The sequence below is a fragment of the Capra hircus genome, chromosome 16, assembly GCF_001704415.2.
Source record: "Capra hircus breed San Clemente chromosome 16, ASM170441v1, whole genome shotgun sequence".
Taxonomy (NCBI): domain Eukaryota; kingdom Metazoa; phylum Chordata; class Mammalia; order Artiodactyla; family Bovidae; genus Capra; species Capra hircus.
In genome coordinates, this window is record NC_030823.1 from 56,774,736 (window position 1) to 56,802,239 (window position 27,504).

The following is a 27,504-nucleotide window of genomic DNA, read 5'->3' on the forward strand; positions in this document are numbered from 1 at the left end:
TCACTGGTTTTAGAATTCACTGCAATTTCCTTGTTATGTGCCCACCTATCTATCTAGACTATCAGTTCTTCCAGAGCAGAGACAACATCTTCTTCTTATAATTAGCAACCTAGCCTATCCTGGGCCACAATGGGAAATACAGTGAATATTTGCTGAAAACATGAATGAGTGAGAGAATAAACAGTGGAATGGCATGGTGAGAATGTGTGTGTTAATCGCTTCAGCTGTGTCTGACTCTTTTCAACCCCATGGATTATAGCCCACCAGTTTCCCCTGTCCGTTCTCCAGGCAAGAATATTGGAGTGGGTTGCCATTTCCTTCTCTAGAGGATCTCCCTAAACAAGAGATCCAACCCAGGTCTCCTACACTACAGGCAGATTATTTACTGTCTGAGCCACCAGGGAATCCTGGAGCAGTGAGGGGATTTCTATAAACAAACCAGCTCACTCAGACACACACACACACACACACACACACACACACCCATCACACACACATACATCACACACCACACTCACATGAACACATATAGATCCAGGTAAACTGAAGCACAATGCAGTGGCTGGATAAAGTTGCAGGTAACACCTCTGTCTCACAGAATCATCCACTGGATATTTTTTTTTGTATTAACGTCCTTGATCAATGTTCTTCCTTGTCTGAAAGTCATGACTGCTTCATTGCTACTTTTCCTTTGGTACATTAACCTAGATTTTTCACAAGGGAATTCATCTTAGCTTTCAGTGGCCTAGGATTTGGTTATTTGACTTCAAAAGAATGTTCAGGTATTTTAACGTATGCAATATAGGAATACTAAGTGAAAAACGTAAATTTCCATACATGCAGCTCACCTCCACCTCTTGGAACATTAAATACATTATTCAGGAAAATCAGGCCTACCATTGATTTTTCCATAATACTCCAATACATGTCATTAGTTAGCAATCCATCAGGTACTTTTCAATTCAAGTGACAGTTTTCACGCTGAAATCAATTTCGATTAATTTTGTAAGAATAATTTAAAGAAACATGGCATCAGACCCCTGATTTAGAGCAAGATGTATGGTGTCTTCTGCTTTTCATTTATCTTGTCATTTTAGGAGGAAAACGCAGTCCTTTGTCTGGCACTTCTTTATATACATATAAACTCATGCTGCTTATCACTCCTGGCTCCATTATTCTCCAGATAGTCACTTTCCCCCCACCTCCTAACAGTTGCTCCATTATTTTATTAGTGTCCAAAACGAGACCTCGTAGACAGTGATGATCAGAGAATAATGGAAATTAGAGATGGAAATGACAGATTAGGTGTACTTGTCTGTTCCCTGGGGCTAATGTTCCTGTCAGTCTGTAACTTGGGGCTTTAGCCTGTCTTATTTTAAATGACACCATCGTGGGGCCTCCACCATTTCCCTGGAGGCTCTTGTCTACATCCTAAGACTGTCTCTACACACAGCCAGAGGGAATGACGAAGCCTTGTGCAATTACCCAGTGAAGTCAGGCCCATCCTTACATGATCTGTCTACAAGGCAAGGGGCACAGAGGCTTGAGCGATTAGCCCCCAGATCCAATCACTGCAGAGAGCCAGCCCTGATCATTCAGGACACAAAGTGAAATGACTTTTTGTCATTGTTTGCTTCAGCAGCAGGTAAGCAGGCTAAGAGATCTCTTTGTCGGTTATTCATCAGCTTTCCCAGTGTTTTACTCAGTAAGAATCATAGCCAACTGAGATTCTCAGCCATCAGGTAAGCTAAGATCCTGGTGTCCCAGCAACCACGCAAACATGTCAGGGGGCAGAGAGTAAGAGCACTGAACTGACTTTACACATGCACGGTGAATGGCATGCTATTCAAACTCTGCTTGGCATCTGTGAGTCAAGCTCTCCCCACCAATCTTGCAACAGCAGGCCACCTCATATGCATTCACCCTTCAAACTCCTTCCTCTACATTTTGCGGCCTGCCTCCCTGACACAATCACCGATTCAGTAGAAACGGAGTCATCCTTCATTTTCACTAACAGAGAAATTTCATGGCATCCTGACTTCCCCCAAGTTTTCTGACCTGTGACTCAGATTTCCTTTCCTTAACTTCATTCTCTCTTGTCCTTATCGCTCAACTTCAACCTGTTCCAGCACATTTGCCCTCATCGAACGTCTACGGGCATCTATCATGCCTTGACTTAGTCATCAGCTGGCCAAGTTCTCTGAGTGGAGCTCTTCTATCCCTTCATCATAAATCACTCCCTTGGGCTCTTCAATCATTTTTATTGCTCTTCTCCAAACTCTCACCCATTTGTCTCCATATTTATTGCTTTGAGAGTCCAGAACTACATTCAATATTCTAGGTTTGGGCTCATCAGAAACATACAGAGGAGGCTAAGCATCGACCTCAGGGCTAAGAGTCCTCAGTGGTGCTAGGGGAAGTGATGGTGGTTTCTTTTCTCCACCTTGTCAGGCTGCAAATACGTTTCAACTCTGCAGTCCAAGCAATCACTCTGAGAGGGCTTTTGCCCTGATTTCCAGTTTCCCCTGCCCCACTGACTACTATTATTAGTTAGCATTTATTGACCCTTGTCTCCCCACACTCTCCTACTGAACACAGTCAAGGCAGAAAATGGGTTCTCAGCACCCCAAATAAAGTATAAAAAGATGAAAAAAGCAACAGAAAACAGATAGTGGTGATAGTGGCCCAACAGGATGAATGTACTTAATGGCATTGAATTGTACACTTAAGAATGGGGAAAATAATCATTTTTATGTTATGTATATTTTATCACCATGAAAAATTTTTTAAAGTAAAATAGATTTAAAAATAAAGCAATGGACATGGTAATGATTACTATTTTACCCTAGTGGTCTGTGCTCGGGGGAAAGCAAAGGTCTCACAGAGAGATGGTAACTGGGGATCAGGCAAAACTCCTTTATCGCAATCCTGCATTCCCCAAGTCTTTGTATTTCACTCTCTCTGACAGTGCTGGTGAAAACAAGCTTCTACTCATGTCAGTCTCACAAAGCTCGTGGAGTTCTGGGGGAGTGGTGCTAGAGTCTGTGTGTCTTCACGTGTCTCCAACAAAATCATCAGCTAAGAACTGTCTGTGGAATCCTCATGGTTGACGGTGGTAAGAAAAGGAAGCCTGATTCCCAGATCCCAGCTGAAGGCTCTGAACTCGTAAGCGGAGAGAAAGAAGAGATGGACGTCACTGGGATGGTGTAAATATGGAAATGCACAGTGACACGTCACCCGTTAAATGTTCAGAATAGAACCACCCTTTAGCTCTGTCCCTCTAGATGAAATTGCTCTGCATCCTGTCTGCCTGAGTGGTAATATCCAGGAACTGGCTAATTCGCCATCCCCTCACTTACCCCTGGTTGGTTCCCCATTCATTCCGAATGCAAAGATGCTTGTGCACTGGATCCTTCATGTAACCTTCGTAGCAGAGGCATTCCCCTTAGAAGCAGGGTGAGGAAGAAGGAAAAGAAACACAAAGAAATTGATTGACATGTCTGTGTTGGAGAAAAGGTAATGATCAGATCAAACTCCAACAGTGGAAGGGATGAGGCCATATATCCCATTAAGCCATACATTCCCATCTCCACTGACCATGCAAAGGAACACAGCACCAACCGTCCATTTTCACTACATGATGACTTTCACTAGTGGAGGAAACTAACATTTACACAGCGCCTGTTACATGGGCTCCGCAGACATAAAATCCAAGGACTGAGCAAGAGGCTTTTTCATCTTTATTTTCTCAGTGGCCAAATACTGCAAAGTACGTATTTCGTGTCCGACTCTTTGCGACCCCGTGGACTGTAGCCCACCAGGCTCCTCTGTCCATGGGATTCTCCATGCAAGAATACTGGAGTGGGTTGCCATTTCCTTCTCCAGGGGATCTTCCCAACCCAGGGATTGAACCCAGGTCTCCCGCATTGCAGGCAGACGCTTTAACTGCTAAGCCAGCAAGGAAGCCCCCATTAGATGATCAGTACATGTTTAAAGACCACATAAGTGAGTTATTTTATCAAATATTTCTAAGAAACTTGAGAAGTATGTATTATTAGCCATGTTACGCTGATAAGGGAAACTGAGGCTCAGAAAAATTAAGGGATCCGGAGAAAGCTTTTAAATGGCAGAGTTAACATTTGAACCTATGTCTGTCTGACTATAGACCTTTTTCCCCAACAAAGCCCAAGAACAACTGCTGTATTTAGAGGAGGCCATTTATAGCTATCATGATTTTATAAGAACACTAGGTTTTTAAATGAAAATAGCTATATATTTTTTTAATTTCTGGCTACACCCCGAGGCATGTGAGACCCTAGTTCCCCAACCAGGGATCTAGCTCATATCCCCTGCGTTGGAAGGCAGCATCTTAACCACTGGCCGTGAAGTCCAAGGCTAATTATCTTTGTGCTGGTAAACAGAAGGATCACCTATGTTTGTTTATGGTATCACTGTTTCATTACCATTAGTTAATCCGATAGGGTACCAAGAGGTCCACAGCCTCTCTGAAGTCATATGCAAAACTATAGTGTGTTTATGTGCATCTTTCCTCAGCCGCCTTCCATAACATTCATCAGATTTACCACCCAATCCAAGACCCCTCAAAACATCAAGAATCATTGCTCTACTTAGAGTGACTTTGAAGAAAATTGTAACTGTTTCCTCCTATTAATAATTCCTTAGGTGATGCTATGCATCCCTAAACTGCTGAGACCAGTCTCACTACAGCACCAGTACTGACTCTTTCACAGGCTGCTTCTTTAACTTGTAGGTAATGAAAGAACAGGGTGTGACTCCCTAAAACTTGGAAATTGCTATAAAGGCACCAGGCCCTACAGAGACAAGGGGTATGGTTTCTTTATCTCCTTGGGAAGAGATGCTCTAAAAGGACAGAGATGGCATAATAGCTTTGAGAGCTATTTCCTCTTTTCAAAGATAAAAAACAATAAAAATGAAGTGAAGGGGCCTTACAGTTATGAGGGCAGGGATTGTGTAGGCTCTGAGCAAGAAGTTTTTGTTAAACTCTAAGCACGGACATTCTTGCAACATTGCCCTGTAAGCTACTGCCCAACAGTGTCTCACAACCAGATAATACTCATCGTCCTCTCCCGCACCTACTCAGTCAAGGTGCTCAGGAGTGGAGTGAAAATGAATAACTTCCTTTGTGAGGGATACAAAGGGAGCGTTAGAGCAATGCTTTGTCTCCTGGATGACAAATTTAGGTTTCCACGCGGGCCAGATTCACAACAGGCTCCAATTTACTGGCTTCGGAGGTGCTGAGCTGAATCTAGGAATGGTCAGGGGGCTGGGAGTTAAACATAAGAAAGCACAGCTGATGATAAGGCTTCTGGTGAAGGCTGTTTCACTGATAGAAGGCAAGAAAATGGACAAGGACCAGAGGAGGGCAAGAAGGGAAATACCAGGAGCTGGGCTTCATACCGTATCAGTTCCAAAGAAAGCATGGACTCTAGACTGAAAGTTACACAAGGGCAGGAATAAGCTAGTTTTTCCTCTGTTTGAATAGACCTTGTATAAATACTGTGTAATGGACAATAATAAACAAATTAATTACAGTGTGCCCTAAATTTATAGATAACACCACCTCTCCCCAAGATGCCAATATCAAGCCAATTAATGGGTCTAGTGTCCAGATATGATTCTCCCTTAAGCAGATCATCTTTTAATTTCCTTGTGGACATTTAGGCATGGATATGATATTACAAAACAGGAAGTAATCTCAAGAGGTTGTCAAACCCATCACTCTGACTCTTAGAAAGCTCTTAGCTGGATGCCTTGCCTAGAATTAAAGACTAACAGAAGAGTGAATCCTTCCTCCACACTTGATATCTAGTTACCACAAAATGCGTAGAAATAAATGCAGCAACAACCCAGAGTTCAAGCAGAGCTTGATTTTCCTAATGATGGCAATACCTACCATTTATAGAGCACGTTTACCTTCCTCAAATTGCCTTCATAGTCATTATCCCCTTATGAGGTTTCCATCATTCATTACTATGTGGGGATACACTATTGACAACAAAAGCTTTTCTCCATACAATGGTACATGCAGCCCCAAATCAGAGTGACAGAGAGATGTTTCAAACAGATCAGGTTAGAGTTTGAGGATTTCCAAAATTTGCCTCTTAAATCATCCTCATTTCTGGGACTCACCAAACTTCCCTCTTCTGTATTCCTCTTCAAAACCAGTTTGGCCATCTACATTGAAAGGAGTTCAGACTTGATGAGGAAAGTTGCTATGGCAACCAACTGCTAAATCTTGACTTTAAGAGGGGTTTCGTGCAAGCACAGGCTCTGACTGTTAGCTGTGAATTTTAAAGACCCCACAAGGGTGTTGGATGCCCTCCTAAGCTCGAAGTGTTACAGTCTCTGCATCTGCTGTGACAGATGGCAGGGAACACAGGACGTGCCGACTCTGGTGGTGTTCATAAGAATCCAATGGAGAGACGTGTCTCGGCCACGGAGAAGTGCCCAACCGCGATGAAGCGTGCCCTGCAGGAGGCACTCAAAGGCAGCCACGTTGCCAGAGAGCAGAACCCCACCCAAGAGATGATCCATGTAGGGCCTGGAGATGCTTACACTTGATCTGTGCTTGAGACCCTGAAGGCAGACACCTCGAGGTACCTTCCGTGATGTGCAGTGCCTTCGGTCATTTCCCACTCATTCCACAGACGGATGGAGGCACAAACCTCATTGAAGGGTTAAAGGGAGACCTTGAAGCCAGAGCTCCTCAGACATGACTGGGCTGAGCACAAGTTCTTTATGAAGTAAATACAGAGATCAATGCCAAAAAGCCCTGATCCTCTCCAACCTTCAGGTAGCTGCTGACTTTTATTTAAATGAACTGGGTATGCTTCATCCAAAAAGAGAAATCTTCGCAAGACATCTGGGAGGGAATAACATCTAATTGCCTGGTCTCCTCTTCTGGGCAGACATCAGGCTCAGAATCAAATAGCCACATGTGACTCCGGGAGGACAGACAGAGGGAAATAAGCCAAAAGTACACCCTGAAGCAAAGTGCTTTAACTGAGCCACAAAAGGAGTTTGGGGTGAGTGGGCAATCCAGTGGGCAGGAACAAAATGGGAACTGTGGTACCCCGCCAAACTGGGTTCTGAAAACTAGGGAAGACTAGAGAAAGAGAGAGAGAAAGGTCTTTGTTCAGAGCGAGGAAAGGGGAAGAGGGCTAGAGTGAGTCTGGGAACTAGTCAATGCCCCTCACCAGATTTTACACACTTCTTCCAGGATGGGATTGGCCTACACAAAGGTCTGGGACAGAAGGAATTTCAGTGACCATCTTGGGTGGTGATTAAAACTTGATTTAGCTTGGAAGCCCATCCTCCTTGCAGACTCATAAAAGCTACATATCCTGAAAAGGGCAATGAAGGTCTGTGGCCAGAAATGATGGGGGCTGTGAAATCCAGCAGGTGTGTGAAGCCTCCACAGCTGCCCATATGGCAGAACAAAGGCCGGGAACGGAGCAGAGAGAGAGAGGTTGCTGAAGCTAGTCAGTCTGCATTGCCATCAGAAAACCAACAACCAAAATATAGCTGCCAAAAAACCCTTAGAAAGTATAGAAAAAGTTGATGCCTGGCTGGATCCAGGCAGGATACAATTTCAATAGTTTGCTGTTAGCCCCACGTGATCAGAGACACACCCAGGGTCACCAACCTGGGAGGATCTGGGAGAGAAAGTCAGCATGTGGTTGCTAGAGGGCTTCCAGGCTAGGAGCTTTAGGTACACAATGTCCTGCCCAAATAGCACAGTGGGAGAATGGCAAGGGGAAGCTGGAATGGAAAATGGATCTCAAGTTTCTTCTAGCTAGGCCTTCTGCAGATTCCTGACCCATCTCTAGGTCTGTGTAGCCACTCTCCATAAACCATGCCAGGGCGACATAAAGAGGGCATAACAATGTTTATTTTTCCTCTGTCCTTTTTCTCCTTCCCTGGTGTGTTATTTTTCTATAGCCACCATAAAAAAATTACCACAAACTTAGCGGTTTAAAACAAGAGAAATTTACTACCTTGCAGTTCTACAGGTCAGAAATCTGATGTCAGTCTCACTGGGCTAAAAACAAGGTGTCCATAGGGCCGTGTTCCTTTCTAGAGGCTTGGGGGGAGAATCATTTTCCTTGCCTTTTCCACCTTCTAGAGGATGCCTGCATTCACTGGTTCCTCAGCCTTCAAACCCAGCAATGGCTGGTGGAGTCCTTTTCATGTCGTATCACTCTGGCCTCTTCTCCCTCCCTCTTCCACTGTTAAGCACTCCTGTGATTTCATTGGGCCTACTTGATTAATTCAGGATACTCCCCTTATTTTAAGATCAGATGTCCAGCAACCTTAATTTCATCAGCAACTTGAATTCATTTTTGCCAGGTAACATAACACTTTAACAGGTTCTTCAGATTAGGAAGTGAACATATTTGGGGGCCCATTACAACACCTGAGCCCTGAAGAATTGATGCTTTCAAATTGTGGTGCTGGAGAAGACTCTTTCTTGAGAGTCCTATGGACACCAGGGAGATCAAACCAGTCAATCCTGAGGGAAATCAACCCTGAATATTCACTGGAAAGACTGATGTTGAAGCTGAGGCTCCAATACTTTGTCTACCTGATGCAAAGAGCTGACTCATTGGAAAAGACCCTGATGCTGGGAAAAACTGAGGGCAGGAGGAGAAGGGGACGACAGAGAATGAGATGGTAGGATGGCATCACTGACTCAATGGACATGAGTTTGAGCAAGCTCCAGGAGATAGGGAAGGACAGGGAGGCCAGGCGTGCTGCAGTCCATGGGGTCACAAAGAGCTGGACACGACTGAGCGACTACACAACAATCTACAACACCTACCCCACCTGGTACTTCTGTGCAGGTGATGAGTAAACACACACCTAAGTTTGGAACATGTTGAAAGGATGCCTAAGGAGAGCTTCAGGCTCTAAGGGAGCCTTTGCAGTGACTGAGCACCAGTGCTTGCGTGTGTGTTTGTGTGTGTGAAAAAGTATACACGTGCACTTGCACAGTTCTACCCATCCACATGGGCAGAGCCCTCAGCATGGCTGGGAAAGCACATGTCCCAACACTATGGCATTTCCAAGTGAGTTAGCTGGAGGACTGCAAAAATAACGTGGGCTTGACTTGCAGCCAATTCCCACACTCAGCTCCTTGGAGAAAGGCTCTAGGATAGAGTGTGGGAGGCGATAAAGTTTCCTGCTGATGAGCGTGTGGGATGACCACATCATCCCCTGCACAGAGAGAAGCAGGGCAGGAAGGGGGAGGATTTCCAACCCCAGCCTTGATGGAAATGGAAGTCTCTGCAGCCATCATTTCCCAGAGGCTACCCTGAATGAAGATATTGCACCTTAGTTCTGTTTTAACCTCCATCCCTGGCTTTCCAGTTGGAATTTCAATAATTGCCGTAAATACTCTGAAGCCACTGGCAGGGGAGGGGCTTCCCAAAGGCATTTGCAGTGAGGATTAGCAATAAGACATCAGGAGGGGCTGAAGAGGTGATGGGAGCTTCGCTGTGGACAAGTAGCTTTTTCAGTTTCCAGCTTGGGAAACAGGGATGTCCAGCAATGGTGACTGGTAAATAGTGTTACAGCGACAGGTGTGTTGGCTTTGACCTTTACAACCCCACTTGTGCTCCGATTTCATGGTGGATAGAACACCAACTCTGCCTGCGGCAGCCATGGGACTTCAGGCAAGACATGTACTTCTTAGGGAATTCGAGCACTGACCTAAAGTAAGGAGGGGTTTATCTCTAAGACCAACCAAGCTTAAAACATCAATCCCTCTTTCCACATGTTATTCAAAGAGCTTCCTGTTCTTTAAAACCTCAGGTGAAGCTTCCAAGACCCTCTGGAGGTCACGCTTCTCTCAGAAGTGACTTTAACAAGTGAGACTGGCCAGGGTCTCCTCATGTAGGTCAGAGGGGGCCAGAGACTACTCAGTCGCCTGGAGAGGCCCCACCACTGAGATAAGCCCACTTTTCTCTCCTGAGCACGCTGGCTTTTGGGCATGGTGCACAGCCCATCTGTCTGGTTTGGTGTTTGCCTGACAGCGTGGGAGGAGCATGAAGTAAGCACAGTCTTAGACATCAGATGTTTAAAATGCTGTGCTTTCTCCTCCATATGGGGGCCTAGAATCTCTGTGACGGGCCCATGTAACAACAACTTTCAGACCTAAGAAGGTGAACTTTTGATGCTGCGGTTACCTGTTATTCCCCCAGAGAGCTGCAGCGATGGATTATAACAGAAGTAAGAGCTAGGTCTCTTGGAGGCAACTTCTACTGGTATCCTTACAGCCTGGCACCTGACTGAGATGCATCTGTATGTGTGTGTTTACGTGTGTGTGTGTGTCTGTATGTGCATGTGTATAGGAGGAGGAAGAAGAGGGGGTGGTACATGAGGTACAGAGAGCTGGAGGAGCCGGCCCTAGACTCCAAGAATGTTTCACTTGGGGGTCTTGGATGTCAGCACATCCCCTTCCCTGGTTCTAAGGCATCTTACCATGCCTCTGGTAAGGAGAAAAGGAAAGATATGCCCATCTGAATGCAGAGTTCCAAAGAATAGTAAGGAGAGATAAGAAAGCTTTCCTAAATGATCAATGCAAAGAAATAGAGGAAAACAATAGAATGGGAAAGACTAGAGATCTCTTCAAGAGAATGAGAGATTCCAAGGGAACATTTCATGCAAAGATGGGCTCAATAAAGGGCAGAAACAGTATGGACCTAACAGAAGCAGAAGATATTAAGAAGAGATGACAAGAATACACAGAAAAACCATACAAAAAATATCTTAATGATCCAGATAACCACGATGGTGTGATCACTCACCTAGAACCAGACATCCTGGGGCACAAAATCAAGTGGGCCTTAGGAAGCATCACTATGAACAAAGTTAGTGGTGGTGATGGAATTCCAGTTGCTATTTCAAATCCTAGAGGATGATGCTGTGAAAGTGCTGCACTCAATATGTAAACAAATTTGGAAAACTCAGCAGTGACCACAGTTGGAAAAAGTCAGTTTTCATCTCAATGCCAAAGAAAGGCAATGCCAAAGTATGTTCAGACTACCACATAATTGTACTCATCTCACATGCTAGTAAAGTAATGCTCAAAATTCTCCAAGCAAGGCTTCAACAGTATGTGAACTAAGAACTTCCAGATGTTCAAGCTGGATTTAGAAAACACAGAGTAACCAGAGATCAAATTGCCAACATGCGTTGGAAAAGAAAGGGAATTCCAGAAAAACATCTACTTCTGCTTCATTGACTACACTGGAGGCTTTGATTGTGTGGATCATAACAAACTGGAAAATTCTGAAAGAGATGGGAATACCAGGCTACCTGACCTGCCTCTTGAGAAACCTATATGCAGGTAAGGAAGCAACAGTTAGAACTGGACATGGAACAACAGACTGGTTCCAAATTGGTAAAGGAGTATATCAAGGTTGCATATTGTTACTCTGCTTATTTAACTTCTATATAGAGTACATCATGAAAAATGTCGGGCTGGGTGAAGCACAAGCTGGAATCAAGATTGCTGGGAGAAATATCAATAACCTCAGATATGCAGATGACACCACCCTTAAGGCAGAAAGGCTGGCTTAAAACTCAACGTTCAAAAAATGAAGAGCGTGGCATCTGGTCCCATCCTTTCATGGCAAAGAGATGGGGAAACAATGGAAACAGTGACAGACTTTATTTTCTTGGGCTCCAAAATCACTGCAGATGGTGACTGTAGCCATTAAATTAAAAGATCCTTGCTACTTGGAAGAAAAGCTATGACCAACCTAGAGAGCATATTAAAAAGCAGAGACATTAATTTGCCAACAAAGGTCCATCTAGTCAAAGCTATGGTTTTTCCAGTAGTCATATATGGATGTGAGAGTTGGACTACAAAGAAAGTTCAGTGCTGAAGAATTGATGCTTTTGAACTGTGGTGTTGGAGAAGACTCTTGAAAGTCCCTTGGACTGCACAGAGATCAAACCAGTCAATCATAAAGGAAATCAGTCCTGAATATTCATGGAGGGACTGATGCTGAAGCTGAAACTCCAATACTTTAGCCACCTGATGCGAAGAACTGACTCATTAGAAAAGACCCTGATGTTGGGAAAGATTGAAGGCAGGAGGAAAAGGGGATGACAGGGAATGAGAAAGTTGGATGGCATTACAGACTCAATGGATATGGGTTTGAGCAAGCTCCGGGAGTTGGTCGTGGACAGGGAGGCCTGGCATGCTGCAGTCCATGGGGCCGCAGAGCATTGGACACTAGCAACTGAACTGAACTGACCTGAACCATGCCTCTGAGAAGGAGCTATCTGTGTACTGCATCTACTGGAACTTTATGCTGCTAAGTCGCTTCAGTCGTGTCCGACTCTGTGCGACCCCAGAGACGGCAGCCCACCAGGCTCCCCCGTCCCTGGGATTCTCCAGGCAAGAACACTGGAGTGGGTTGCCATTTTCTTCTCCAATGCATGAAGGTGAAAAGAGAAAGTGAAGTCGCTCAGTCGTGTCTGACTCTTAGCGACCCCATGGACTGTAGCCTACCAGGCTCCTCCGTCCATGGGATTTTCCAGGCAAGAGCACTGGAGTGGGGCACCATTGCCTTCTCCAAGGTCTTTATAAATATTATCATAAATGATCTCCTTCTACAATGAAAGTGCAAAGCAACGTGGGATGAAGGCTCCATATTCCTGGTATCTTGCAGCTCAAGAAGCACTGTGAACATCCCAATGCACACTGTGTCTGAATTCAAACCCTCTCTCAGAGCAGTCCCAGCCCCACTGGATAATATAACAGCCTGAAAGATGCCTATACCCTTTGGCCCAGTAATCTCTCTTCTAAGATTTATTTGAAGAACATGACTTCAAATGTGCCCTACATTTATGTGGAAAGATATTCATTTTAGTAGTATTTGTAAAAATTAAAAATTTAATGCATCCTAAATGTCAAATAATACAGGACTATTTAAATGAGCTATGATACAGACATACAATAGAATACCAAATGGTCATTAGAAATTACATTATTGAGGATTATTTAGCGTTTCTCGAAAATTCCCATGATAGAATGTGGGAAAAAAATCAAGAAAATTCTACAGGACTTAGTGTGCTTACAAACCTCTAAGAATCAGTCACTGTAAAAGATCAGAAGGGAGGACATTAAAATTTTTAAATGATTTCTCCAGGAGATAGAATTATAGATGAGAATCATTTTCTTCTATACGCTTTTCTAAATTTTCCAAATTTTCTGCAATAAACAAGCATAATGATTTCAGACCCCATAGCTGATATCCCCTGACTGCAGGGAAATGCGCTGTGGAGGTCATCCTGAAATTATCTGTGGGGCTTATGGCTATAGTCAGGATGCTTCTGAGGCTTCTGCCAGAAGATGACCCACATTTCAAGCCAATACACTCAGGGGCCCAACCACATGCTTCCAGTCTGCACAGCCTTGGCTTCCAATGATAATGGGTCAATCAGGAGGGGTGGCCTGGATTTTGAGGGGGTGATTGCAAGAGGCATGAACTCTGACAGTTACCCGCTGCCCGATGCTCCTGCCTACCAGTTTCAGGGTCGCATTGGTGTTCACAGGGGTCCAGGAGCCGCCGGGCACAGAGGTCCATGGCCCAGGGTCCACTGGAGTTCTGCTGAGAGAAGAGAACCACTTGGGCAGGGTTCAGCCAGTCACTGGCATCCAACTGGCTCCCCTCCAGCAAGATGAAGCGGCTCCCTGCAGGGCGAGAGAGAGGACATGTGCTTGTGTGTGCACATAACACCCATCACCCACCCCTCGACATACACACACATGCATCACAGAAGACAGAATAAGGGATGCTCTGCAGATTAGCACCAACCCAAGGTCATTACCTCTGCTAATCCTGGGCCACAGTGAGTCACAGAGCAAGGAGTCAGCAGACAGACGCTCAGCCACCTCTTGGACCTCCTGCCACATCATCCCTTGCTGACTCGCCCCATCCCATCTCTACTAGGGTGGACCCAAGGGATAGAGGGACAGAGCAGCTCTGTGATGGCTGTGGCATGGCTCCATCAGACCCAGCCGCAGGCGCTGGCACTTATCCAAGGAACAGGGACCTGCTGCCTGTCGTCAGTTGCCATGAAATAGCAGGCTCTCTAACCCCCTGGACAGTCCCCACCTGTTTTCAGCCCTTAACAGCAACTGAGAGAACAGACATTAACAAGTCAATTAGGTGCTCTGGGCTTTACTAATTCAGGGACTCTCCAAACCTATATTATTCCTTCATTATATTGGGGTTCCCCTGGGTGAAAGTAAATTATTGCTTCAGCTTGCTAGGCTCATAGCAAGTTACTGCAATTAGGAATTTCTCACCAGGCATACCAATTGGAAACATGACTGATACTTCAACACTCAACTATTTCACTTAGCTTTTCCCCATTCAAAGGCTAAGAGAATCTTGGTGGCTATGTACCTATAGCCAGTAAGCTCTGTATTTATCCACCAAGTGAAGTGAAGGTGCTCAGTTGTGTCTGACTCTTTTCGATCCCATGGACTGTAGCCTACCAGGTTCCTCTGTCCATAGGATTTTCCAGGTGACAGTACTGGAGTGGGTTGTCATTTTCTTCTCCAGGGTATCTTCCTGACCCAGGGATTGAACCCAGGTCTCCTGCATTGTAGGCAGATGCCTTACCGTCTGAGACAGGTGCTTATTGAAAAGCAAACAGAAATGGGCACAGAGAGGAGAGAGTGATCTGCTCATTTTTTTTTAAAAACCTGTTTTCTGATTCCATCAGAAATGGACATGAACTTGGGCAAACTCCAGGAGATGGTGACGGACAGGGAGGCCTGGCGTGCTGCAGTCCATGAGGTCACAAAGAGTCGGACACAAATGGGCAACTGAACAATACAGCAATCTGATTTCATTGGTGGACAATCTAATTTTGTCCTCTGTCTATCTTATCTGGGTATATATATTTTTCTCACTAATAGTAATAGCTCAGGGTGGACCCTGGCTTGTCTGTATCTTTCCTGCCCACCCTGAAGCCTTCCTCTCTGGGTGGGGGCGGAGAAATGGCATCCTCAGAGGTGGGCTTACCATCAGCGATGAGGTGCTCAGGGACGTGCAGGGTGATTCTGACCACGAGGGGGCAGCTGACATGAGAGGCGCACACAAGGCCAATCACGCAGCTGGTGATGCTGATCAATGTCAAGGTCGTCTTGTTCACAGGACTTCGGGGAGAGCCCACTGAAAAGAATACAAAAGCAAAGCATTTGGTGCTAAGAATCTTGGCAGTGAAGGGCCTTTTGCTGCCCGACCTGGCAAATAGGGGAGGGAGCGTGCAAACACAGGCCAGGTGGGAGATGTGTCTAGTCCATGAGCTTCAGGGAACTCCATGGCATCGCCTGGAGTCAGAGGGGCCTGGGCCACAGGTGGTCGTCAGCATGAACAGCGGTCCGTCGCGTGCAAGTTCCTGTGCATGCCTCCTGAGCCAGGTTCACAAGGGAAGTCATAAAGGAGGGCACTGCCGCCCGCTACTCGGCTGGCTGGCGGGCTCTAACCTCTTGCTCAAGGGTGGTAGGAAGGCTTTCACCCAACGCTGGAAGTCCCTGCACTTCCCATGGTTTTCCACAGAGGGTGCTCTCACAAACCAGCTCCTCCACTCCTGGAGCTCAAACCACCTCCCACCCCTAGGCAGGCGTCCTAGGGCCTGGAAGGAAGAAAGCAAGGAAAGCTGGCTCTTGCCACACCTGAATGCTCTCCCTAGTCCTGCAGTCCTTGGGGTATGGTTATAAACAGAAGCTTAGAGATAAAATAAGAAAGCTGAGGGATAAGAAACATGTCCAGGTAGGTAGGGACAGGGCTAGAAGGGAGGTTCTGGGGGTGTGTTTGCTGTTTGGGAGTTAACAAGAGGGACCTTTCATAGATGTGGGAACTTAAGAAAGCAAGGCAAGCTGCCAATAAAATGTGTGGATCCTATGGAATTATCTTACAGTCTGTGTAAGCATTTATTACTGGCAATGTGCTCAGTGTTTTTACATACATGACGTTAAACATTTGCTTCCTGACGATACGTCTATGAGTCTGAACAGAAACTGCCCACTTTACAGACAAGGGGAATAAGGCTCGAAGGGATCAACTTAACAGTGACAGTTAACACTCAGGCAGTGTAGCTACGTGTCAGGCACCAGTGCCCAGGGTCTTCCATAGTTCACATCATTTAACAGGGATGCAGCCTAATGAGGCAGCGCCCATAGAAATACTGTACAGAGAGGCCACAGGGCAAGTCTAGAGTCAAGCTGCTACTAGGGAGGGGAGCCAGAATTAGCACACCCGTCCAGCAAGGCTACGACCCCCAGCCAGTTCATTATTCACTCGCTGGGCCCAGTGAGGTCTTTGGAACCACTGTTCTCAGGAACACAGGGAAACATTTGGACTCTGGATGCACACATCTTTTATGGGAGCAGGTTCCCTGAGTGGGTGTGTTGGCAATAGCTGGGAAGGAAAGATTTCAGAATTGCAGATGGCCTCTGGATCCTCTGTCCCTTGTTATCTGGAGATATTCTATTCATGTGAGTATACTTCAAGATGGAGCCTGTTTCCCACACTTACACACTCGACCTCCAGCCTACACCAGGCCCGAGCAGCAGATAGATACACTACTAGAATGGCCCTCAGGCACTCAAATGCAATACCCAGAACTAGGCTCTCCACCTTCCCTCCAGTCCTGCTCTCCTGCCCACCTCCACTGCCCAATGAATGGCACTGCCATCTCCTTGGTTTCCAAGTTCAAAAACCCCATCATGTCTAACTTTTCCTTCTCTCATAAGCCACGCCCTCCCTGCCACAGGTGTGTCTGAAATTTCTCTTACTCCACCCTCTGCCTCCCTACCTGTGCCCATCATCTCACCCAGTCTCCCTGGTCAACACCCCACCCCTCCCCTACTCTCATCTACTCCAGCCTCCACGCTGCCCTGGAGGGATGGTTCAAAAAGCTGAGCAGACCAGCGACTTGGCTCTTAAAAACCTGCCATGACTCCAACTGAAGTGTCAGGTCCAAGTCCTCCAGTTGAGGCAGTGGACTTTCTCCTGATCTTCCAGCCTTGTCTCTGAAGCAAACCACAGCCTTGCGCCAGAAGCTTGATTCTAGTAAACCGTTCACTGCGCTCTGACTCGACAATTATAGTTTATGTCCCTGTGACTTTGCACATATTATTTCCTCCTCCACAGAGTGCCATTTTGTCACCTTGTCAGCCTATTCTTCAGGTCTCAGCTCAAACAATATCTCCCTGTAAACACTTCCCTGAAGCCTTCAAGAAGAGATTCTCACCCATTCCTTGCTCCCCCTCCAGCCCTCCTGCGCCCTGCTGTTACAGCCCTCCTCACACATTGCTATCACTGTTCACAGGCACTTGCCACTGCTCTCCTGCGACAGCAACGACTTGTTGCCCAGCCTCTTGTCTCTCTGGTCCTTCTGCAGCATCAACCCATCACCCAGCATCGCTACTGGACTTCACAATTTCCAGGGGTTCCCTTTGACCTACAGTGGCGGTGGCTGTTTAGTCGCTAAGTCGTGTCCGACTCTTACCACCCCATGGACAGTAGCCTGCCAGGCTTCTCTGTCCATGGTGTTCTCCAGGCAAGAATACTGGAGGGGATTGCCATTTTCTTCTCCAGAGGATCTCCCCAACCCAGAAATCGAACTCAGGTCTCCTGAATTGTAGGCAGATTCTTTACCAACTGAGCTATAAGGCTTAAATGCATTTGACCTACAGAACCAAGTGCAAACCCAGCAAATGGTTTGCATGGTCCTCTGGCAGCTAGCCTGTTACCCACCCACATCCCTCATCTCCTGGTGTGCCTGTTTATTCAAATCCTAGGTTACAACTGCCATACTGAACTCCTTTCCCTTGCTTGAAAATGCCATGTTCTTTTGTGCTTTCAAGGCTTTGTATCTGCTCTTTTCTTCTACTGAAATGCCCTTCCCCTAGACTTTTCTCTTTCAAGAAATTCTATACATTGTATACAAACCGAGGCTAATTATTTTCTCCTTTTTTTGTCTCCTTTTGCTGCCAGGTAGAATTAACTGTTCTCTCTTCTGAGTACTCATTTTACTTTATTTATATTATTAAATTAAGCCTTATCATTGTGCCATGTTTTCATGTTTCTACTACCAACCACAAAGCCTGACCCATGGCGTGTGGGTTATAAAATTTCCTGCTGGCCTGATTGATGTATCCAGTTCAATTCAACAAAAACTGGCGAGCATCTATTACAGGCAAAATCCCTCACTAGGCACTTTGGAAAAATAAATTAGACATGCCCATCCGTAAGAAGCTTACAGTCTAGTTAATCGCAACAAACAGTTGATTCACTAGGAGAGCCTGGTATTTTAAAAGGAATAGTTTTATGCTGCAAAGAAACTCATTCTAATTCATTACTATAGATTTTCCTAAGCAGGGTTTTATTAAAGCAGAAACCTACCCTGCTTTGCTGTGGCCTAGGGTCGATGGGCCTAGGTCAACTCTCTGCTATACAGAAATATGTAATGAGGCTCAAAGGTCCATATTCTCACCTCAGAGATACTGGGACATGAGAGATTAGGTGGCCCAGAGCCCCAGTGATCTCTTAAGGAAAGTGGTGGGAAGAACTTTGGTACTGATAGCAGCAGAGCCTGCAGAAACCGAAACTAAGGAATTTACAGAGCTTCTTTCAATCTCTGGGAAGAATTTCTCAGTATGTCATGAACTTGAGTGGAGGTGGGAGAGAGCCAAAAGATAGATGTCTACTGGGGGGCATTGGTTGATTACTGGTTGGGGGAAAGGTTACTGACTATGACACAAGGCGACGTCAAATACCCTCCAATATATCTCGAGGGGCCCCTGTCTAAAATTACTTAAGATGAAATGCTGTAGAAACCCCAAGGTTCCACTGTGGAGAGTTCTAACAGCAATACAGTAGAGATCTCATAATGCCTTGTCAGTCACTGTAAGAGAACATTTTAATATAACTTAGCCCTGTGCATGAGGTATTGCTCACCCATTTAACATGGAAATGGAGGCTCAGAGAAGTTGCTGTCCTTATCCAATATCACACAGCAAGTAAATGGTGAAGCTGATTGGTGTCTGAACACAGACCTCCCTCAGCGATGATGATGGTGAGACTTCAAGGTCAAAGGCAGTAGCAGCCACAGCTGCAACAGCCACACCTGAACATCAGCCTCTGAACATCAGGGTGGAGACGCGTGGGCTGTGGCTACAACTCTATCGATGCTGAGAATGAACGAACCAAGCCAGGTCCTGCCAGGAGAAGGGAGGGGGACTTGGACAGTGGGGGTCCTGTGATTCTTCTGGGTGGATGATTAAAGGCCAAAAAGCATTACACATGTTTTTTCGGGCCACATGGTTCCTCAACTATCCCACACCCTAAGCCCTGTCTGTCTCACTCAGTCTCAGGATAGCTGGGTAAGCACAGGTACATATGTTGTCTATTTTTCACATAACACACTTTATCAACTTTATTTCCTGTGTCTAACAGCTAAATATGACTCCTGAGGCTTCCTGAAGGAATTGAGAGTCTTCTGATCAAACAACCTGGAAACCTGTTTGAGAGTGCTGTTATCTGGGAGAGATGATTCTCTGAAGCCTTCCACTCTGGCTCTTCCTTCCTCCTTACGAGGAGACGCTAATCTTCCTGCAGAAACTGGCTTTAGTCGCCAGAGCCCCCACCTAGACTCAGCCCTTCTGACTCAGCTCTTCGTCTCCCCTCTCCACTGCCCCTCTCTCTCCACTTTCCCCTCCAGCCTTCCTACCTCTACTGCGCCTTCGGCTCCGTGAGGGGTCTGTGTAAAAGGTCAGTTGGGGATCATTTTCTGCCTCCGTGCTAGAATCCCCTTCAGGGTTCAGGAAGGCGGAACCAGCTGTAGTAAAAAGACAAGAGCAAAGAAACAGCGTCTTCAGTTTTGTCTTCATGACACCAAATCACTGGGCAAGCTCAAGGGAAAAACGAGAGCAGGGTGACTGACAGTCTGGGAGGGGGAGCCATGGACACTAGAGCTTCCCGATACACAGATGTGTTGGAGAAGCGGATCTTTACGGGATGGCCATCACTGGAGCCCTACCTCCACCCAGCCCATCCTTCTACCAAGGAGGGCCATCTGCCAGAGAAGGACGCAGGGGGACAAGGGAAAAAGGGAAACTGTCTTCATTACACGTCATGATTCTGGTGGATAGAGACTGGAATCAGGTCTTAAGGGGCACATGTCTATATGTCTTAATATCTAGGTTTATTCTGGTTGTAGGTTCAATATATATTCAACATGACAAAGAGAGAAAAAAGACAAAGACCCCAAAATGCATAAAAGGAACAACCTTGATGTCCTCTAAATCGGAGAAAGACTCTGTGAACATTTGATGAATGCACCTTGTCTTTTTTTCTGATACAGAAGCAGATAAAGGTTTTTTAAAAATTCCCCTTAGAAATGGCATTCTGCTGTACCTTCTATTTTATAGCATCATTTCCCCCCATTGAATAGATGGTGGGCTACTTTCCATATTAACAGATAGAGATAGATCTACAGCATCATCTTAAGTCACTGGACGGGAGACAGATGTACAAGTAGTTAAGCAGTTCCCCACTGATGGACACTTAAGCTATTTCCAATTTTTGGCTCTTTTAAACAATGTTGTGATGAACAGTCTTTTACACACATTTTTGCACACTTGTCCAATTATTTACGAAGGATAAATTCTCTCCAATGAAATTACTTGGTCAAAAGAGTTGTATGTATTTATATTTTTGGTAAGTAGCACTCAACAGGCCTGCAGAAATACTGCTCAGGGACTTCCCTAGTGGTCCAGTTGTTAAGAATCCACCTTCCAGTGCTGGGGAGTGTGGGTTCAGTCCCTGATCAGGGAGCTGGGACCCCACAAACCATGAGGAGACTAGGTCTGTGTGCCATCAGTGAGGATCCCACATGTTGCATCTGGGACCTGACACAGCCAAATAAATTTTTTTCTTTAAAGAAATACTTCCCAAATACAGTCATCCTAGCCATGACTGAGACGGGGTCAAGGATATTAATGGCCCTGCTTCCCCTGATATTAAGGAAGCCACCGGCAAGCCCTCGAATAAGATATGGATACCTCTTGCTTTGTTGTTGATCCTCTTTCTCTGGCTACTCGAGGTGTGAGAGAGCAGAGTGGCCTGCTGGTGGTTGGAGTCCACAGGGCTGGTGGCGATGATGTTATCTTTATACTTGTTCATCAGTGACAGCTTGGCATTGTCACTTCCTGTATAAGGAAAGGTCAAGGCAGAAACTTCAAGAGAAAAAGTGGAAAGAAAGTGAGAGCAAGGAAATCTGCATGAACCAGGTAGATAGTGTTTCATAGAAATTGAAATGGGAAAGCTTTAAAGGGAGAGACTGGAAGAGATTAAAATACTTCTCTTTGATTTCTAGGGGATGACAGAGTTATAAGAGAAGGCATGAAGAAAGGAAATCCAATTCAACCACTTCTGTATTGACAGGGTCCCCGTGTGTGGCCATTTGGTGAGAGAGAGACTGCAGATTTCTTTCCTTTGGTAAGAACAAGGTTTGACAACAATTTGAATTTCAGTGCATTCAGACAGAACTTGCCCCCTCTCTGTCACCCCAGTCTGCGCCATTCCCTACTGTCTGACAGCCGGCTCTCTCACATATTCGTGCTATCTGCCTGTCCCCCGAGTCTCTAGTCATATGGCTACTCAGTGGGCTTAGCACTATGGCAGGTGCTATGAAAAATAAGAGGTATTAAAGATATGTTCCCGTACTCTCCAGGAATTTCTGACTTTAAATCTTATAAAGTCATTCCTAGTCTTAGGGAATCTTCTCTAGATAAGCAGAATGGAAACCTCCATGATGCCATTTCACTCTTTCCAAGCCCCACTGAAAGTCCATACATTGTAAGCAAGATTCATTTCAAAAAGTGTCTTCTCCAAAGATAATTGGGCAGTTCCTTGAAGGATCATTGCCTTGGGATTTTATCAACAGATAGTTGTTATTTATAGAAGTATGAGAGAGAGAGGCTATAAATGAAAAGTACAGTCTTTTCCTCTCTGCATTTTATCGACCTTGGACTTGCTCAGCCACATTAGGTCCAAGACTCTTTTATACTCAGTGTTTCACAGATACACAAAGTGTCTAAGGTCAAACGGTTTGCTTGCTTTCCTTCATTTTCTTTGAAGAAGTACATCTCTTGTTAAGACCACAGAGGTTATAGGCAAGGCAGAACAACTTTCCCAGGCCAAAGTCTCAGGAGTCATAGGAAAGAACAGATACCTCTGTCCCCTCCATGTCGATGGAAAATTAAATTGCCCACGCAAACATACTACATGCAAAAATGTCATACACATCTTTCTTGCTATCTCTTATTTCCCTGAGGATTGCTCATTGCATATGAAAAAGCTTCTAACCCACTCTTCTGTTGGATATAAAAGTACCTCTGCTTCCTAGCCTAGATGTCCATCAACAGATGAATGGATAAAGACGTGGTAGATATGCACAAAGGAATATTACTCAGCCATAAAAAAGAACAAATTGAGTCAGTTCTAGTGAGTTGAATGAACCTAGGACCCAGAGTAAAGTAAGTCAGAAAGAGAAAAACAAATATCATATATTAATGCGCATATATGGAATCTAGAAAAATGGTATTGATGAAACTGTTCGCAGGGATGTAATGGAGACACAGATACATAGAACAAACTTGTGGACACAGTAGGGGAAGGAGAGAGTGGGATGAATGGAGAAAGTAGCATTGACATATATATACCACCATGTGTGAAACAGCTGGTGAGAAGTTGTTATATAACACAGAGACAGCCTGGTGCTCTTTGACTACCTGGAGGGATGGGATGGGGGCAGGGGAGGGAGGCTCAAGAGGGAGGCAATAAATGTCTAATTATGGCTGATTTGCCTTGTTACATGGAAGAAACCCACACAACATTGTAAAGCAATTCTCTTTCGATTAAAAAATAAATTAAAAAAGTTTTTTTCAAAGTATCTCTATTTTCAGTGCCAAATGGAAATGGAGAGGGATCCAATTTATCCTTGTTCTGACTTTCTATATTAGAAGACAGCTCCCATCATCGCAGGAGAAAGCTTACTCTTCTTGCCCACTTGGGAAAGGGCCCTGGCACATCTCAATATGTATGTATGACAACCAACCATGAAATTAGAGAACAGCTGTTCCCTAGCGCCCCCTAAAGCCACGAGACGAGAACGGAGTCACCCACCCGGCGTGAGGTCCATCCCTGCCTTCTCGTTGCAGCCCTGCAGGGAGTCAAGGGTGCGGGTGACCTGGCTGGCGAAGTCCTCCCCTCCGTTCATGCACTCCCGCTGCAGGTGGTGGCGCAGGTCGGTGATGTCGTACTCGTAGCCGTCCAGGATGGGCGTCTCCCGGATGCTCAGGGTGCCGCTGGAGTTGTGGCCCTGCACGCGGGCGTTGCGCAGACTCTCCCGCCCGTGCCCGCCGATGAGCACGGAAGGAATGTAATGGATCTCGTTGGCCGCCTCGGCGCTGGCACTCTTCTGGGGTTGAGGGACCCGGCGGCGCTTGCACCAGCGCCGGCGAGTGTACAGAATCATCACCAGGCACAAGATAGACAGCAGCAGTGCGATCATGCCACCCTGGGAAGGAGGACAGCAGATGGACACGCAAAACAGGTGAGCTCCTCCCGCCAAGAGGCGTCGGCCCCTCCCATTGTCACCATCCATCACTCACCGGTTCATTTATGCATTCATTCACTGAGGTGCAGTAAGTGCTTATGGCAAGCTTCACTCAGCAGCACAGGGAAGTCTGCTGTGATAGGCATTCAAGGTGAAATAAAAATGGAACTGGGGTAATCACACATCATTTCAAGTGATCCACGGTTGCTTCTGGCTTAGCAAACAATTTAAAGATGAAAGAAGTCTTTGTGATTGTGTGTATGTGTCTGTGTGTGTGATTTCAGCTGCTGAAATAAGGGAGAAGGTTTGTTAAGGCAGATCTGTTGCATGTAAAGCTGGTTTCAGGCCAATTTTTGGCAGTGGAATGGCAACTAGTTTCTTCCTCTTTCACGTCTTAAAATCAATCACGTACAGATTCTAACTCTGGCTCCACCAGTGGTCAACAAGTCCTATAAATCTGAAACCTCAGATTCCTCATCTGTATAGTGGAGAAGGTACCGCTTACCCTCGCAGGGTGGCTTAAGGAATGTTAGGTAACTATGCAGAGTATCTAATGGAGTGTACCACAGGGCATCAAGGATGTCAGCCCAACCTTAAATGTCTCCCAAGTGCCCATGCAGGAGAAAACCAGCAACCTAACCAAAGAGAAGTTTACATCCCTCAGAAACAACCAAGTGTGCAGAGAAATCTCATTATTCGAACGTGACTTTGGGGGTTACTGCTGCTTTAGGAATCCAGTACTCTTGCCTGGAAAATCCCATGGACGGAGGAGCCTGGTAGGCTGCAGTCCATGGGGTCGCCAAGAGTCGGACACGACTGAGCGACTTCCCTTTCACTTTTCACTTTCATGCATTGGAGAAGGAAATGGCAACCCACTCCAGTGTTCTTGCCTGGAGAATCCCAGGGAGGGGGGAGCCTGGTGGGCTGCTGTCTATGGGGTCGCACAGAGTCGGACACGACTGAAGTGACTTAGCAGCAGTAGCAGCAGCTGCTTTAGGAGACAGCTTCCTCCCACTCCACAGTCTTGAGTGACGTTTTCATCCTTGCTCTCGCTCAAGAGAAGGGACTGAGACCCACCTCCTGGAGTCAGACGGGCAGAGGAATTTCCTTCTGAACCTTCTGGTGCCCCAAGGCCGTCCTCCGAGGCCATCACTTAAAAACCTGAACACCACTCAGTTTTCTGTCAGAGATGAGGATGTAGTGCTTGGTGAGACTGAACATCTCTTGCCTTGACATGCGCCCGGGGCAGGATTTGGAGGGAAGCTCGCAAGCCCATCACTGCACAGCACTCAGTGGGCATAAATCTTCCCCTGCACAATCTGTATTCACTCCCTTTATTTTGGTCAATATCCCTCCGAACCTATTTTATTTGGTGGGGGTGTGCCAAATGGTTCTGCTCTCAACCTTGGGCTTCAATCACTGCCGCCCCATCATATAGGCTAGAGATGAAAACCCTCTATTAATTCCCAGGGACCCACCCACACAATGCTGGGTCAAGATGATTTCCTCAAATGTATTAGAGGGGGCCTTTTCCAGTCTCATAATAATTATGTCTTGGATTTATAAAGTTTCTCTCCCTGTAAATATTCCCATTTATCCTCCCTCTCCCCCCACCATTACCGTGAGCAAAGGAGCATGTGTACACATGCACACACACACATACACGATGTTGTTGCTTTCACACAGGCAGCTCAGAGGAGCCGACAAGAAGCAACCATCAGCTCCCAAATGACAGGTCATGTCAGGTGGGTTTTGGGGGACATACACTGGCCTCCAGGTTTTCAAATTTTTCTTTATCTGCATAACCCTTTCTCCTGGTGCGATCTCCCAAGCAAACTCAGAGAAAGCAGGAATATGAAGCTGCTCAGGTTACAGTGGGCTTCCCTCATAGCTCAGTCAGTAGAGAATCCACCTGCAATGCAGGGGACCTGGGTTCAATCCCTGGGTTGGGAAGATACCCTGGAGAAGGGAATACACTCCAGTATCCTGGCCTGGAGAACTCCATGGCCTATATAGTCCGTGGGGTCGCAGAGTTGGACATGACTGAGCGACTTTCACTTTCACTCTCAGGTTCCAGTGGGAGTCCAGAGTCACACTACTAGGTCCTGGCTAAGCACCGAACCTGGTCCCTCCTGGCAGCCCTGCAGACGTGCGCACAGAGCCCCTGGGGCACCTCACCGGGTGTCCTCAGTGGAAGGAAGTTCTGCATCTATCTGCTGAGAATGAGTGTTTGCGTCCAATCCAACGGTTTTTTGGCAGACCCTTTATCTCAGAGTCAGACCCACTATCTCAGAGTCAGACCCACTATCCTTTCCTTCACCCCACACTGAAACTGCAACTATAGGTAATTAAGCCACACAGAAGGAATAACTACCTGAGCAAGAGAAGCTGTCAGACACTGAATTAAGTTAGCAAAAGCTTGAGGTAATGTTATTCCCTAAAGAGCTGTAAGGGGAGCATAAACATCAGTCTCCCAGGAATGGTTGAAGCACCATTCTAATGCCCGCAGTGAGGTCTTCAGGCGCCCCTCCCTCTCTGATTCTCCTTTCAGGTGCTCACAATTGGGGCTGTGATAAGATCCAGGACATAGCTTCATGCCCTGTATTATGCAGGAATAAAGCAAGCTCAGTGGTCTGTTACGGAGCTTTTACTATGTATCAGACATTTGCCCTCAATGCTCAACACTTTAAAGGTAGGGTCAACAATTTCCCCATTTTACATTTGACAAGGCTTGAGCACAGAGGCTGAATAACTTGCCCAAGGTCACAGAGCAAATGAATCATAGGACTGGAATAGAACCAAAATAGGCTCCCACTCCAGAGCCTACCTTCTTAACCATGAAGCTGCAGTCACTGAGTGAGCTCTGCTCACCAGAGACATACGCAGCCTGGCATCTATCTCATGAACTGTAAGAGGACAGAGTTAGAAAGTATGGGTGATTCCACCTAGATCCACCCTAACTTCCTGAAGAAAAAACAGAAACTACTCAAAGTGCACACATCTAGCTGACAAAGAGGCACTACTGCAAACAAAGGACCTTACACCAAGCACCTGCTCAGCGTCCAACTCAAGGTTAGTCTGCAAGGTAAAGACAGCAGGTACATTTCAAAGTCTCTGTGTTAAAATAAGCCTATGCATCACACACTACTACATGCCTGGAGGATACCATTAGACTCTCAACTTAGCTGCATTTTCAACATAGAAATCTATGCTCTCTCTTAACTGCAAGATCCAGTAAAAATCTTCGGACTCAGGTCCTCCTTTTCTGAAGAAATGAAGTCAGAGAAACTACAAAACTTGGGAGTGCAGAACTAGTTCTACACCCAGATCCTCTTCCACTGATCTTTTCATGGCCCTATTTCATTAGGCTCATCTGAAGTCCCCTCAGGGGCTCAGCGGTAAAGAATCTGCCTGCCAGCGCAGGAAACATGGGTTCAATCCCTAGCCTGGGAAGAATCCGCATGCCACAGAGAACTAGGCCTGTGCACCACACCTACTAAGCCAGCACTCTAGAGCCCACGTGCTGCACTACTGAGCCCACGTGCTGCACTACTGAGCCCACGTGCTGCACTACTGAGTCCACGTGCTGCACTACTGAGCCCACGTGCTGCAGCTACTGAGCCCACGTGCTGCAGCTACTGAGCCCACGTGCTGCAGCTACTGAGCCCACGTGCTGCACTACTGAGCCCACGTGCTGCACTACTGAGCCCACGTGCTGCACTACTGAGCCCACGAGCTGAACTACTGAGCCCACGAGCTGAACTACTGAGCCCACGTGCTGCACTACTGAGCCCACGTGCTGCAGCT

At 46.2% G+C, this 27,504-nt stretch overlaps 1 protein-coding gene across 2 annotated transcripts in view; it reads right to left on the bottom strand.

Annotated features, from left to right (window-relative positions):
• The window catches only part of ASTN1 (astrotactin 1), a 359,173-nt gene that overhangs the window by 173,465 nt on the left and 158,204 nt on the right, over window positions 1-27,504 (bottom strand). The window contains exons 3-8 of one of the 2 annotated variants that reach the window (XM_018060633.1): window positions 23,265-23,658; window positions 21,140-21,286; window positions 19,807-19,914; window positions 15,093-15,242; window positions 13,583-13,750; window positions 3,360-3,444 (exon numbers count right to left, since the gene is read on the bottom strand). In XM_018060633.1, the coding sequence (XP_017916122.1) occupies window positions 3,360-3,444; window positions 13,583-13,750; window positions 15,093-15,242; window positions 19,807-19,914; window positions 21,140-21,286; window positions 23,265-23,658 (1,052 nt within the window). Of the gene's footprint in view, window positions 1-3,359; window positions 3,445-13,558; window positions 13,751-15,092; window positions 15,243-19,806; window positions 19,915-21,139; window positions 21,287-23,264; window positions 23,659-27,504 lie in introns of both variants that reach the window. The other variant, XM_018060632.1, reaches the window with a different exon arrangement.